At 46.1% G+C, this 15,767-nt stretch overlaps 1 protein-coding gene across 3 annotated transcripts in view; it reads right to left on the reverse strand.

Moving 5' to 3' along the window:
- Positions 1 to 15,651, reverse strand: part of herc2 (HECT and RLD domain containing E3 ubiquitin protein ligase 2) — a 62,042-nt gene extending 46,391 nt beyond the window's left edge. For all 3 annotated transcript variants that reach the window (XM_080876994.1, XM_080876993.1, XM_080876992.1), the window contains exons 1-6: positions 15,426 to 15,651; positions 12,143 to 12,251; positions 10,097 to 10,190; positions 9,829 to 9,960; positions 7,311 to 7,533; positions 5,191 to 5,291 (exon numbers count right to left, since the gene is read on the reverse strand). In XM_080876994.1, the coding sequence (XP_080733120.1) occupies positions 5,191 to 5,291; positions 7,311 to 7,533; positions 9,829 to 9,960; positions 10,097 to 10,190; positions 12,143 to 12,214 (622 nt within the window). In that variant the 5' untranslated portion in view covers positions 12,215 to 12,251; positions 15,426 to 15,651. The remainder of the gene's footprint in view (positions 1 to 5,190; positions 5,292 to 7,310; positions 7,534 to 9,828; positions 9,961 to 10,096; positions 10,191 to 12,142; positions 12,252 to 15,425) is intronic.
- Positions 15,652 to 15,767: the final 116 nt, after the last annotated feature.

A 15,767-nucleotide genomic window follows, 5' to 3' on the forward strand; every position in this document is an offset into this window, starting at 1 on the left:
CGAGAAGTAATGCGGTCTTATATGAAAGAAGTTTCATATCTACCGACTCAACGGGTTCAAACGGAGGGCCACAAAGGGCCTCCAGCACCAAAGACAAGTCCCAAGCCGGGACACTGGACTTAAGCACGGGCCTCAGCCGGCGAACCCCTTTCAGAAAACGCACGGCGAGGGGATGCGCACCTGGTGTCACCCCGTCAAAACCGATATGACAAGCAGATATAGCCGCTAAATAAACCTTGATCGTCGAAAACGAAAGGCCTTTATCCAACAGCTCCTGCAGGAATGTCAAAACATCCACAATAGAGCACTGAAATGGGAGAGTGTGGCGGTCCTGGCACCATCGCTCGAAGGCTCGCCATTTGTAAGCGTACAAGCCTCTAGTAGACGAGGCCCTGGCGCTCTGAATCGTCGCTACCACACTAGGTGGCAGACCCTTAGCAACCAAGTTTAACCTCTCAGCAGGTAAGCATGAAGGTGCCACAGATCCGGGCGCGGATGAAACACTTCCCCCCCCGCCTGAGAGAGGAGATCCCTGCGGAGAGGAAGCTGCCAAGGACTTGCTGCAAGCAGGCTGATTATTTCTGCATACCACGACTTCGCGGGCCACCAAGGGGCCACCAGGATCAGAGAGAGGGAATGCCGACGCACCCTCTCCAGAATTGGAGATATCATTTCCACTGGGGGAAATGCATACAGGAGCACGTCTGGCCATTGGTGCGCTAGCGCGTCCAAGCCCAAGGGTGCATCGTGGTCGATTATGGAGAAGTACAGGGGGCAGTGAGCATTCACCCTGGAAGCAAAAAGATCTATTTGCGCCTCGCCAAATAGATCCCAAATCTGAGCCACTATTGAAGGGTGTAACCTCCATTCTCTCACCAGAGGACCCCCCCTGGAGAGAAGGTCCGGCCCCAGGTTCAGGTGGCCCGGGACATGGGTGGCTCTTAGAGTCAGAAAATGAACACTGCACCATAACAGCAGAGAGCGAGACAGCTGCAACAGGGGAAGAGAGCGTGTTCCTCCCTGCCTGTTTATATAAGACACCACTGTTGAATTGTCCGTCCTGACTAAGACATGCTGGCCCTGCAGGACTGGACGGAAACGCTTTAGAGCTAAGAACACTGCTAACAGCTCTAAGTGGTTGATGTGCAGCTGGCGCTGAGCCGCGGACCAGATCCCTCTCACTGACGCACCCTCGCACAGCGCTCCCCACCCACTTAGGGAAGCATCTGTGGACACCACCTTGCGAAACAACACCCTCCCAATCCGAGAGCCCTGGTGCAGTAGCCCGGGCTCCCTCCAAGGACGGAGAGCTAGCATGCAAGACGCAGTTACCGGCAGCCTCCTCCGGAGGTGACGCGAAGCACACAAACGGTGAGAGAGAGTCCAGCGTTGAAACGCTCTCATTTTCAACAGCCCAAGCGGCACTACGGCGATCATAGATGCCATCATGCCCAACAAGCGCAATATCGTCTGGAAACGCAGTCTGCGTCCCAGCTGAAATTGAGCGAGGCAGCGATGAAACGCGGCCACTCTGTGCTCTGACAACCGTGCGCGGCTGGAAAGAGAGCATATTTCCAGACCGAGAAAAGCGATCTGTTGACCTGGGATTAGCGAGCTCCTCTGAAAGTTCACAGAGAACCCCAGTGTCTGAATGTGTGACAGAACCCGCGACAGCTGCGTCTCCGCCTGTTCTCTGGAGCAAGCCACGAGAGCCCAGTCGTCCAGGTAGGCCAAGATGCGGATGCCCCTCTTCCTGAGGGGCGCTAGCGCTGCCTCGGCACATTTCGTAAAGGTGCGGGGAGCGAGCGACAGCCCGAACGGCAGCACTAGGTATTCGTAGGCTACGCCCTCGAATGCAAACCTCAGAAACTGCCTGTGTTTCGGGTGTATAGCGACATGAAAATAAGCATCTGTTAGATCGATTGTCGCAAACCAATCTCCCGGGCCGACTGCACTCAGGAGCTGTCTGAGTGTTAGCATCTTGAACCTGTACGTTCGCAGGTACGTGTTCAAGACTCGCAGGTCGAGGATGGGACGAAGCCCTCCCCCTTTCTTCGGAATGACAAAATAACGGCTGTACCAACCTTTGTCCGTCTCCGAAGCGGGGACCACCCGTATTGCTCTCTTCTGTAATAGCGCCTGTATTTCCTCTCTGAGTACCAAGGCTGCCTCGGGGTTGACAATCGTGTTCACGACTCTTTGGAAACGAGGCGGCTTGACCCGGAACTGCAACCGGTAACCCATGGCAACGGTTTGCAGCACCCACGGAGAGGGGGCGCAAGCGCGCCACTGAGGGAAGTGAGCAGCCAGCCGGCTGGCCTGCAGCACTGACGGCGGGGCGCCGTCGCCCCCCAGTGTGTCTGCAGGGGACTGCATCCCCTGCCTGACCTGGCTCATTTCGCCTGCAGGTTGAGCATTTGAGATTGTTTGAGAGTAAACAACACTCTTTATTGATTGCAACATGGGAACATGTACATTTATACATTTTGTTGGGTGCACCTTTTCCGGGGCATAACAATGAAAAACAGCGGGAACACTCGATGTGGTCGCTTGAACATTCAACACATCTGAACCGTGTGCAGGGGTTATGTGCTTGGGAGACCGCGATAGGGAAGTGCAGCGCCTTCTGGGGCTGACAACCTGAACAGAACTTAAGCGGCACCTCTTGTGCGGCAACAGAGGGGTAAGAGCAGCGTCTCCCTGCTGCCGGATCCCTTCCCCACTCGCAATCACAGCTAGGAGGGCTGAGGCTTCTTCCTCCTGGGCGTCGGGTCCCGTCGGGGGCCCGGGGGAGGGCCTTTGCCCCAGGCCGACTGGCGTGGAGCTCGGGCCGGAGTACGTGCTCTCGCCGGCGGCCCTCCCACTCCAGCAGTGGGCGCCGGTCTCTTGCCAGCTGTCAGAGGAGCGGCGGGCCTGTGAGAGCTAGCAGTGGGCTTGGGCTGGCGTCTGGGGATGATGTCGCGCAGAGCTTCCGTCTGCTTCTTCCTCAGATCGAATCTAGCCTGAATGGCTTCAAGTGAATGTCCGAATAACCCAGCCGCAGACACTGGTGCGTCCAGATACACAGCTCTGTCTCTATCAGGGACGTCGGAGAGGGTCAGCCACAGGTGCCTCTGCGCCACCACTGTCGAAGCCATCCCTCTGCCCAGGGAGAGCGCTGCACAGCGAGACGCACGGAGGATGTAATCCGTGGTGACTCTAACCTCGTTAAGAAGAGGTGACAGCGGGCTGTCCTCCGGAACCAGCGATCCAAGCTCCGCCAGGCACATTGCTTGGTACGTCTGGAGCATGGTGACGGAGCTCATGGCTCGAGCGGTGCCGGCCTGAGCCCGATAAATCTTCTCCAGCTGCGAGGCCGAGAATCTGCAGTGCTTGGACGGCAGAGTTGCGGGGCCACCGACACCATGGTTATGGGACGGGGCCAGATAAGCAGCCAGAGACGGCTCCATAGGGGGTGGGTTAGCTAAACCAGCTCCCTCGGCGCCGTCCAATTCCATGTACTGTCCATAGCCGGGCACAGTGACGCGGGTAGACAGAGGTTTGTCCCATGACGCTGTTAGCTCGCAGAGAAAGTCTGGGAACATGGGGAGGCAGTTTTTGGCCGTTGCGGGCTCCGGTGGAAGGAAAAAACCCGCAAACCGCGACGGCTTCCGAGCTGGTGGAGGAGAGGGCCAGTCCACCTGCAGCTTCTCAGCGGCACGGCGAAACAGGGAGAAAAGAGAGGTGTCATCGTGGCCGACCGGCGCAGCAGCGGCGGCATATTGGGTCGACAATGAGCTCTCCTGCTCATCCTCCGACAAACCATGGATGTCCAGGCCGATGTCCAGCACGTCATCGTCTTCCTGGGGAGCGCTGGCGGGCTTCAACCCAGGCTGAAGCCCGTCAGCGCTCCTGCATGGTTCCGGTCCGTCATCGGCTAACCCGTCAACGTATTCCATGTGGTCAGCCCAGCTAATCGCGGGGACATCGACCTGAAAATTTTCGTCTTCGGACTCGGACGAAGCCGGGGCTCCAGACTCGGAAAGAAGAGGGTCATGCCGTGCGACAGCCGAGCGTCCCAGCACTCTTTCCACAAACGTCACCCGTCTTTCCAGGGTCGAGCGTCGGAGCTGGCGACAAAACGCACAAGCTTCGGGCTCCGTCAACGCTCTCCTAGCGTGGACGATCCCCAGGCAGACAGGGCAGGCATCGTGCTGGTCGCTGTCGTGCAAAGAGAAACCACATCCCTGAGGACAGGGGCGAACAGAAGATTTCTGCTTTGCTCGCTTCGGTTTGGAGTCCATTCCCAAAACGCAAAGCGAAACGCTGCACAAGAAAAACTTGAAAATAGCGCTCCGCGGGCAGCCTACGCACCAGCTGGGCGGTGGAGGCTAACACCAACAGGGGCAGTTAAGCTAGGTTCAAGTTGGCAGACAACGGAGCTAACTAGCAGTAGCTAGCTAGCCCAACTCAGCAGAGGTGTTCTCAGCGAGGTGAAGAGCGTAAGAACTGAGGGATGACGGTGATGGCAGCGGCTATATGTGCGGGCGGGGCCTTGCGCGTGTCATCACACGTCATCTGCCGTAAAGGCGTGAATAAAGGTTTCTTCAGCCAGGACACGCGAGGGCGTGATATCCCATACTTATGTGTTGTACCGAGTGAATCGACTGAAAGGGAACAACACCTCCACTAGCAAAGCTGAAAATGAAGGGAGTGAATGAATAACATGGTCAAAGATTTACGCTTGAATAAACGTAATCAGAATCTGTGACTAATTTACATCAAAATAAAAGTTAATAACTGAATATTATTAGTCATTTTGAATTTATAGCCTGAGGATGATGATTATAATTATCATTATTATAATACATGAGACTAAAGCAAGACACTCGATCCTGATTTATCTGCCTGTAATGGAGACCACGCATGATGACAGAGTTACATTTAACGACATCCAAAACAGCTATTTTGGATTCATTCTTGTGCCAAAGCAGCAGGATTGCCTCCTTGGCCCTCTTCTGTCAGTCTGTCGTCTAGCAGCACGACTAAAAACACAGCCTTGCGAAAGATGTTTGGTTGTTTACGACGAGCAGCTTCTAATGTGGCGCAACGCATTCTTCAGCAGCTGTTAAGCAAACTTGCACCACCATGACAACACCTATCATCACCGGCGCCGAAGGACAAAATGTCTTCACTATCAGCACTTCTTACCTGATCTCCATGCCCGGCGAAGGAAAGCAAAGGCAAAAGAAAGAGCTGCCCTGGAGCCGACTCTGGCCAAACCTTCCACACCTTTACTGGCTGGACGAGGGCTGAAAAGAATACGAGCACATACGGATCAATTAAATATCATCATATTATTATCATCATTGTAAAAACCATACTATCAAACAGCCAACTGAAGCCCACATACAGAAGATGCATTGGATTTCTTCTGTCTGTGTGTGACTTTTACTTCCTTTAGAGCCTTGTGACAAAAAGTTTCACCATCTTAGCTCAAGCTCAACTGAAGAGCTAGGGAGGCTTCGGAAAGGATGAAAAATCCACTACTGTACAGGTTTAAGTCCATTTGATTTATAACACAAGGAAAATTAAGATTTTGTCACAAAAAGGAATGCCTAAGAGAGATCATTTTAAATTACAATTGTGTTCCTTTCATAAATGCTGAAAGCCAAAAATCTATTTAAAATTTGATGAACGGTTCACCCCTAGTATCATCGCTGTGATGCAATCACAGGGCAGCAACAGCAGATCCTAAAATGAGGTTTTCAATTAGAAATAAAAAAAATCAAGTCTGCTCCAAATAAATGCCTGGAACTAAAAGCCCTGCACAGTAAATATGGAGCACATTTAGAGTACGGCCTACATTTACTATGCATATGAGAGACCTATTGGAGCATGCCTAAGAGGCTTACTTAAAGAAAACACAGTGTGCACTTACACTGAGCTGCAGGGTTTAACTTTCAGTGACTGGATAGACACACCATAATAGTTAAGAGTATACAATACTGTTTACTCTTACTCCACTTCCCCATCAAAACAGAAGCGAGACTTCAGAGATGGGTACTGGCTATGCAGTCTCAGGAGGATGAAACTGCTCCAGCTGAAGGTTACAAAGCTACTGGCACAGGCGGTGAGCACTGATGCTCGCTTAGTGACTACTACTGAGTGCCGGGTTCCTTACGTCACCCAGGTCACATGTGTTACTTTCTTGGTACTCTGTCTCAATCTCTAATCATACGATGGATATCCAGCTATTTCACACCTCCTCTGGCAGTCAGGAAGAATGAAACAGTAAGTTTGACACAGTTTCTATTGGCCCTACAATAATCTACTTTATCCCTTTATGGCCCATTTTACAAGCACTTTAAAGCTTTAAATGACCACAACTCCCTCCCTCTGGTAAGGAAGCTAAGATAAATTCAGTTATGGTAAGAAGAGAAGGAGGACATTATGGGGATAATCATGATAGGATAAGGTATTCATGGTACACTGCTCTCTGAACATGGACACACACACACAAAGAAAAAATTAAGCTCCATCTAGATCATGAGTGGGGGAACTCCAGGCCTCAAGGCCCAGTGTTCTGCAAGTTTTAGATGTATCCCTGATCAAACACAGCTGATTTAAATGGCTAAATGACCTCCTCAACATGTCTTGAAGTTCTTCAGAGGCCTGATAATGAACTAATCATTTGATTCGGGTGTGTTGACCCAGAGTGAGACCTAACACCTGCAGGACGCCAGCCCTTGAGGCCTGGAGTTGGACACCCCTGCGCTAAACGTTGCCATACTCCTCAACCACTGTGGGCTAGAGAGAACATTAAAAATGGTTGCTGAAAGTTGAGGATTATTATTTTTATTCCATTTTTAGTCCATCAGTCATGTATAAATGTTGGCACAGACTCAGAATGCCTCATTCATCGACTTCAATCGTTGCTTTAACCTGCAGCATGTGCTGTAGAAGACATGAGTGTATAACCTTCCAGATTACTACACTTGACTAATTGCACAAACCCGACGGACCAGTTCACTAGTCCAATGTGGCTTTACAGCTAAGGATAAAAAATAAAAATAAACAAAAAACAAGACAAATCTTAAATAACCACCACCCCCACCTCACTCCAACTCTCTAACTCTAAAAATATTCATAGTATGAAGGTCAAGTTTTGCAAGGCGTCATTGTACAAAAAAGATCAGCTGATTCTGAAGAGGTCAGAGAGGAGCTCATTGACTCTCCATGGAATTACCCAGTTTCTAAATCTGCCTCTGTTCTCTCATAAGACCAATGTTTTGTGCACAATTCCTGAGAAAGGAAACATTTTTATTTACCTCTTGTTGTCAGCAGCTGGCAGTGGTGGGCTGGGCGGAGTCTTCCAGCGGACCTTGTACTTCTCCTCCATCATGCTGTGGCTGAGAGAGATGAGATAGCGCTCCAGGATGACGAGACGCTGGCGCAGACGCTGGGCAGACAGGGTGCTTTTGGCCATCTGAGCAGAGAGCTTCTGCTGGTCCTCAACCAGAACCATCAGGCAGTCCTTCAGTTCCTTGTCATCTACACACACACACACACACACACACACACACGCACGCACACACACACACACACGTACACACACACGGTTCAAAGAAAAGAATAACATAGTAAAAATAAGTGAGTGCACTGGCATGTCATTTGTTTATGACCAGAAACACTCAATTTGCAAATAAGCTACAGGAGTGAAGTCACTAGTTTTGAGTGATAAATCTGCATATCAGCTAAAAAGAGGTCATAACATACTTCCTGGGATTTCCCCATCTTTGGTCCATTTTAATGGGTCTTTTTGTTTTTGTAAGAGCTGCAGAGCTACACACCATGTAATCTCTCTACAAAGTACCTGCTCAGCAGCTTACCTGAACGATTGAATGAGTTGCTGTCTTGTAGCTAAAGTCATATCTACTACATACATTTAGTATGCCATTTTATTATGTTTTTGCTTGATTCATTTATTTAGTTACTTTACCCTAAAAAGATCTGCTTTACTGTATGAGATTCAGCTTTTTTGTTGTTTTGGGTTGTTTTTTTTTTGTTTTTGTTTTTTCATTTTTTGGGAAATTAGTTGCCATCTCAAGTGTGAAGGAGTTTAAGTAGGCTCTCGTTCACAGTAGGGGAAGATGGAGTAGGAGACTGGTGGATTGGTGTGACATCTGCAGTGATGTTGACACTGTACTGATCTGTTATGAGGCTCAGTGTGGAAGTAAAGCTGTCAATTTATTCATCGATCTATGTTCCTACTCATACCTATGGTGACAAGCTGATACAAGTGGCGAATATCAGCTTAGTGTCTGGGCTCAGCCTTAGAGAGGAGTTGAAGAGCCTAGGTGAGGAGGCTTGGGAATGCTTAGGCAACCCTTTGCAAGAGCTGGAGAAGACGGCCAGGGAGAGAGGTCTCCGTCTAGGCTGCTGACGCCAAAACACAGGCCCAGATAATTGCTAGAAAATGGATGGCTGGCTCAATGAATGGACTAAAAAACAAATAACACTGAAACTAATAAAAAACTTAAGTGAAACGAGCAAATGGACTCATTGTCTAATAAGTTAGTTGACAAATCATCAGGCAATAAACATCCTGGATAATCATCCTTTTAGGCCCATCGAATGACCATAATTTACAAAAAACAAACATGTCGTACTCATCAATTACCTGAAATGAGCAAAAAACTAAACTCATCAGGAAGTCCCACCCTGCTGGACATTTAAATGAATGCAGATTTAAGATCCCACTTCCAACCCCGGGTATAGCAACCTAAGCTTTTTGGTTAGATGCTTCAGGGTTGCTCAATTAAAAAATAAAATAAATTTTGTCCCACTGAGTTTCATCACAGCAAGTCCTGAGTTCTGATCTGACTCAAAAGAAAACCTTTTTGTGTCTAAACCACAGCGCTGCAGGGAAGGCGAAGTGGGCCAAAATAGCAGTTCTGAAATCCACTTAAGCTTTATGTAAGCCAGACTGTCCTGAGGTTGTATGAGCCACACAGCAGTCAGCTGTGCTCAGCTGTCAGAACAGATATGGATCCTAGTCAGACTCTCTGCTCAGTCTGCATTCCTCACAGCTGAAGAAATATTAGACTCACAGGAAATTATCACATCTTTAATAAAAATCTAACAAGGGACAGAGAGGAAACCTGCAAAGATCTCACATGTCAACATCCTGGCTTCAACGCAGCAGCTCGGGAAATTACAAACATCCAATGGGAAAGCAGGAAGTGTGCCGTTTGAACTTTAAGCATCAATGACAGAGCACTTGTCCATGCGGCGATCCAGTTACACTCACTGTACACACCAGCCCAACTTCCTGTCTCAGTCAATAATAAAAAAAAGGAGGAAGCAACCAGGCAGACAGTATCAAAATCTGTATTAACTGGCCCGCCTGCTCGGTGCTTATCTCCTGCCACCATGAACCGTCCCACCCAGCCCCACCAGCAAACAAACTGGGTGAGAGTCTGTATCCCGCTGTGAACCAACGTAATGCCAACTAAGATTAAACTCTGCAGGGTAAAAATAACCACTCAGACCAGCAGACTTTAGGTTGTCATTTCAGTTTCCACACCTCACGTGCCAGCAAAACACACACACATCAACATGGCCAGACACACCGCCAAACAGTGAGAGATGAGCCGTTAGCTAAAACGAGATTTATGTAGTTCACATGTAGGTGTTACGAAACCCTCTGCTCTCAGCGTAGTATTAATTACCCTACTTGGAAACGGAAAGGCATAAAATGACAGGAGTCACAGGGGGAGCACGAGACTGCAGCAGGAATTACTGCAGCTAACCCGACTTTTAAACTCACTCAGGTAGTTTTCTCACCTGGCTGCCGTCCCCAGTCCCATGTCTCAATGATGGAGTGATGCACCGACGTCGACGTCTCCTCCTCTTCCTTCTTCTCTTTATCATTGGGCTCATCCTTCTTCTGAGCTCCAAAACAGTCAGTGCAGTCTTCTATAAAGAGTCAGAAGAGATTAGGACGTTAACCTTCATCCTCAGCAGCAAGGTTAAAGCACTGCTGTCTGTCCCAATCTCAGGTCTCAATCCTCAGACGGCGTGGAAATAGGTGTCACATGTCACACATAAATACCTGGGTGAGCTGATTCTTCTCCGTTGAATGTTATCTCCTCATCTTTTACCATCTCATTCCACATCTCACTCAGACCCTCTGGAGAAAAAGCCCGCTGCCAGAAGGAAGAGAAACACAATCAGTGCAGTGCAGAACAGAAACCTCTGCTTTTATTAATGCTGCATGGAGACATATTTGACACCACCTCAAAGGTTTTATCCACAGCTAAAGGAAAATTTCCAGCAGTGAAGTAATTTATTCGAAAACAACAATTTCTACTTACATACTGTGAACCCCCCCACAAAAAAGTCCTGACCTGAGCCACACAGTGGTGCGTATTAATAGCGTTCGGTTTGTTCTCTAGTCACTTCTGCAGACACATTTCCATCACGTTATCAGAACACAACAGCTAATATGGATCCACTCTGATCATTCATTGATCCAAAGTTTTTCCTCAGAGGGTCAGACACTGACTTGGATACAGGCTGAGTTACATGCTGAACGAACTGTGATAACAACAGAAATATTATCCTACTGGATAATCCTCTTATTTTGAAAATTCAATTGCTGCTAACCATTTTCTTTAAGGGTGCTCAAGGTCAGCTCAAGATGGCCAAGAGCATTATTTTCTCCATAATCAGGTCATTCCACATCATTTCCCTGAATTTTATTCCTCGCTAAAGAGTGTACACAGAGGTCCTTTCATCTATCTGTGCAGCCTTCACAACTCAAGAGTACCAGAATAGCTGTTTTATCTCAGAGTATCAACCGACTGAAGAAAAAAACCATTTGTGTGTCATCCCCTTAGTGCTACAACACATATGCATGACATTGGTTTGCTCTGAAATATTCACAAGCTGAAAGCCAAATGTTTCCTCATTCTTAGACAGATTTGAACCCATGTTAGCTCAGAGACTGAGCAGACAGATAACACTAAAGCTGCACTTCCTTCAGTGCTAAAAGAAGCTTTTATGGTGGGAAAATGGTGGGTCCTAAAATCAAGTCCTGATAGGATGATCCAAATTAATTTTCAAGTTCCGGGTAGAGAGACTGCAGCCTGTTAAGTCTGTGGTGTATTCACTGAAAGAGTTCATAATTACTAACAACAAGGGTTTGTTTGCACAACACAGACATTCAAAAAAAGAAAAAAGAAAGATTTTCTGGTGATGTACTTTATTACAGGCTGAACCAGAAAAACAATAATCATCTGCATGAGGTCTGACGCAGATATGTAATCAAGGCTTCTTGTAGACTTCGACCTTCATAGAAATTTTCATAGTGGCCTCTATAGAGCCATTTTGTATCCTACATGCCTCTGACCTAAAATCAAAAATGTAATTTTCATCCATTCTTATGCATGTGTGAGGCACAAATTAATATACAGAGCAATTCCACTCAAGCCCTGAAAATACAAATACAGAGGAAATGTCTCTGGTTTTAGTCAGAACTAATCTCGAGAGGCTCTGCTGCAGATGTTTACTGCCCTGTGAGCCAACTGTCTGTATTATTGTAATGCACCGTTTTTCCTGTTTTGAACCTCTCAAAATTGGGCTCCAGAAAAACACCAACTATTACATATAAAAGAAAAAAGTGACACAAACACCGAAACCAGTTAAAAACTCAACTAAGTCTGAACATTTCTTAAGAATAAAAAACTAAAGTGAAATGACAAAACCCTCTCTGCAAAGTAAGTGAAATTAAACTTAACTGAAAACTAAAGGTTTCAAAATATAAAACTCTACTAATTCTGGTTCTGACATGACAGCAGTCAGTCATGTAAAATACAATCAATAAGGCACCACGATTCTGAAATATTTAGAAAACAAAGAAACAGCTAGGGGACAACAGTGAGTATGACACACTGACATGGGGTAACGTTTCCCAGTTAATCTGGAAAATTGATCTCACAGCTGAGGTAAAGATAAGAAACATTACAGATCATCTCTTCTCCTCAGTCACTTGACAGATCAAGTGACTGGGGGGGGAAAAAAAAAAACAACAACCAAAAAACAAAACCCACCACGATAAATATTATTTTGTGCCACTGCCTCCTTCTCGTGTACATACCTGCAGGTCTATCTTCAGCCATTTGTCATGAAATCTCAGCTGAGCATCAAGGGTAAATGATGGAGAAGGCATCTTTCCCTCTCCTCTCTGGGCTGCAAACGCAGCCAACCTGCAAGAAAACCATGCAACAAGGAGTGCTATAAAAAGACAATTTAATAAAGTCACTGCAAGGTGGGAATCCACAAATAATGACAATGTAAGTACATGAAAATGGACTGAGCTTTATGACCATCAATTACAAACTTTACTTTCCAGGTTTGTTTCAAGTTAATTAACTTAATATGCTACTTTTTAGTGACTTCATCCTAGGTAAAGTCAGTAAAATCATTAAAAGCATGTCTGTTTTTATCCTGACGATTATCGCTCAAGTGAAGACAATTAGATGGATGAGCTCAGCGAGGTAACGAAGAACCAGAGGGAACACAGTGAAAGCAGTTTGATGTGCTTCAAGAAGACCTTTCTAGTAGGGGTGGGCGATATATTGAATATAATGGATGTATCGCAAGTTTTTCTGCGTATGATGGCTATACTCAATGGTTTTATCGTAACCATCGAGTATAGGTTGCCATGGAAATATTAAGCTGTCTGCATGAAATTTAATATGTTTTTTTCCCTTCCACATGCCACGAATGCATTGATTCCCATTCCCAAGTGGAAGATTTTGGTCGGAGCGTGACAAAACTTGCAGTTTCGAAATCTGCAAGATCTCTGCTTTTAGACAATGCACAATTTGCTTCGTTACAAAAAGTCAAGTGAGTTTGTGGCTTTGTTTTCTGTGTTTAGGGACATTTTGCAAAATTGCGTAACTGCTCTTTTAATTGTTTGTAGTTTTCACAGTGTTTAGTGGTTGTAGAAATGGTTCTCATGAGCTTTTAACCGAGATTCTGAAGTTTCTGTGGATACCACACATGCCGATCTTTACATGAAAAACTTGATTTCATGAAGGCTTAAAACTGCAGCTCACCCCCTTAGCCCACGTTACCACAGGTGCTGGGGCTCAAGACATATCGTGATATATATAGTGTATCGCAACAAAGCCAAAAAATTTTGTGATATTAGATTTTTCTCATATTGCCCAGCCCTACTTCCTAGGCCGCAGTAATTACTTCTATTCTAGTTTCCAGGTGGAAAGGAATGTGAATCTGAGTGGAATTATGCTGCTTGCGATGTGGTATAATCTCAGACATTTTCATGCAACGCAGTGTCTCTGTTAGCTGTTTGAATGTGTCTGTGTTTCTTCTCCTCCATCATGGCTATTCAAATTCAGTTGGAATCCTCACACTATTTTGATTCCTTCACTGTTTGATGCAGAAGTCATCCAAATAACTGTGGCTGTGGATAATACATTGACCACTCTCTGCAAAACATCTGTTCCTCTTGTGCTGCCTGATCCTGTAATACCTACACTTATCCGTTAGATAATCCATCAATATAATGGTGATTTACACTGTTGCTCATATGGCTGATACACAGGTATATGCTCCATTTAGCCTATTTAGTAACAAAATGCATTTCTTTCTTTAGATCAAAGAGTCCAGATCTGAAGCTCTTATTATTCCTTCCATATCTGACCTGGAACCTGAATAAAAACCTTGAAAATCTGCCCTCAGCATCAATCTGAATGTGATCTTTGACTTTGAGCTGTGCTTTCACACACAAATTAATAAGGCCGTACTGGCTAGCCTTCCCCAGCGAAGAAATACATTTAATAAATTTTTTTTTACATCTCTAACGCATCTTGATAAAGTCATCAACTCCTTCCTAGCATCAGGTTTAGACTTCTACAATTTCCTCTACTCGAATCTGTGCCAAAGGTCCCACATCCACCTAAACTGCCAGAGATGAAACCACATCACCATCCTCGATGCCCACACTGGCCAACTCTTAGGTATCAGATAGATTTTAACTTAAATTACTTTTAAAGCCTGCTTATGGATTTAGTCAAACCTTATGAACCTCACACCCTCCTAACTGCTTCTAAAGCTTGTCTCATTAGAAATGGTATCACCGTTTGCTGTTAGAAAAGGAACTGAGACAAACTTGGGATCTACTATAGATTACTGCCATCACACAGTGGATATTTAGAAGAAGACTATTTTTCTTCTTCTTTTAGCAGTTACCACATCATATCACCTGCATCAACCTCGCTCTATCCCTAGTATCCTCTGTCACACCAACCCTCTGCATGTCCTCCTTCACTACATTCATGATGACGTCACTTGGGGTCCTTATGCCAGACAATTTCATCTTCAATATCCTTTGTTCAATATGTCCACTAACCACTACAGCAGTGGTTTACATATTTGTCTGACAAGATCATTGGATGGTCCCAGGAGGAAAATTTGGGCTGCATCAGGAAGTGCATCTATCATAGAAATCTGCAAAATCAAACGTGCTTAACATGCTTAATTATATTAATTTTTTGTTATTTTACCCTACTGGCCATGTTTGTCATGCTGCATTTATTCTACTTTATGTAAGCCCTGTTTTTACGACTGTAATTCAGTTTTGTTGGCTGTTTGACACAGAAAGTAGTATACAGCAACGACTATACTAGTTTAGCGTGTTAATATCATGTTAATGTTACTTCGTTTTATATAAATATTCGTCTGTGTGTGTAGAGTGACAGTAAGGAAAGCTCTCCATAGTCAGGTAATATGAAAAGGCGTGTAAACAAATGGGAAACTTGGACTCGAATATTCACTGACAGATGATGCATAAAAATGTGATTAAGCAGTAAGTGGGTTGAGCTTTAGCAGCTGGGTTTGAAAAACAACTTTACATAAGACAAGAAAGACTCATCCATAACAGGGGTAGTAATAATTATAACCTAATCAGAGCCTAAATAAGGCGTTGAACGACGTTAAATAACATGAAGGCGATTATGATTTGGGGCCAGAAATGTTTCAGCTACATAAATCGCTGGGAGGAAAACAGCAGATCGCAGCATTGCATGCTAGCAAAAGCAGTGATAACCTTGATGTTTTGACGCTATTTCCCCACACATGATAACAAACAGCAGTCAGAGAACACCGCACACTGACACAGCATCACTGAGCTCATAAAGCTGTACCTAACGCTGGGCAGCGTTAGCTTGGCGCTAAAGCTAATCACTTAGCCTGCTAGCCAGCTAACACTAGCCCGTGCTAAAGCAGCTCTCATGCAGGCGCTGATAAACGAGCTGCTGTGAGCTGACACCGAACCGAGCGACACGCAGCGGGTCACGGAGCTCAGTAACACAGACAGGAACATGTCAGTTTTCAGCAACAACGCTGTGAATTACCTGCGGTTTCTTCTCAATCTGCTCTCGTCCCCTCAGCTGCTCTGCTGCATTAACGAGACCTTCATTATGGGCTTGATTGACGGATCGCGAACTAGTGCACGAGACATGGAAACAAATTACGTAGTTTTAACTGCCTGCTTCAGTGCGATGCATGTGTATCACCACAGCGTACCCACGGGCGGGGTTTATTGCGCAAGAGGCAGCAATGTTGATTCCACTGATTCCAGTGCGGCCGCCCTGCGCGCAGAGCGGTGTTATAAAATTAACGCTACTTTCAGACTTGAGGCGGGACATAGGAGAGGCTGGGCTGACCTGGGGTGAAGCTGAGATGTCCGCTGGGTG

The sequence above is a fragment of the Rhamphochromis sp. 'chilingali' genome (genome assembly GCF_963969265.1).
Source record: "Rhamphochromis sp. 'chilingali' genome assembly, chromosome: 3".
NCBI classification, from domain to species: domain Eukaryota; kingdom Metazoa; phylum Chordata; class Actinopteri; order Cichliformes; family Cichlidae; genus Rhamphochromis; species Rhamphochromis sp. 'chilingali'.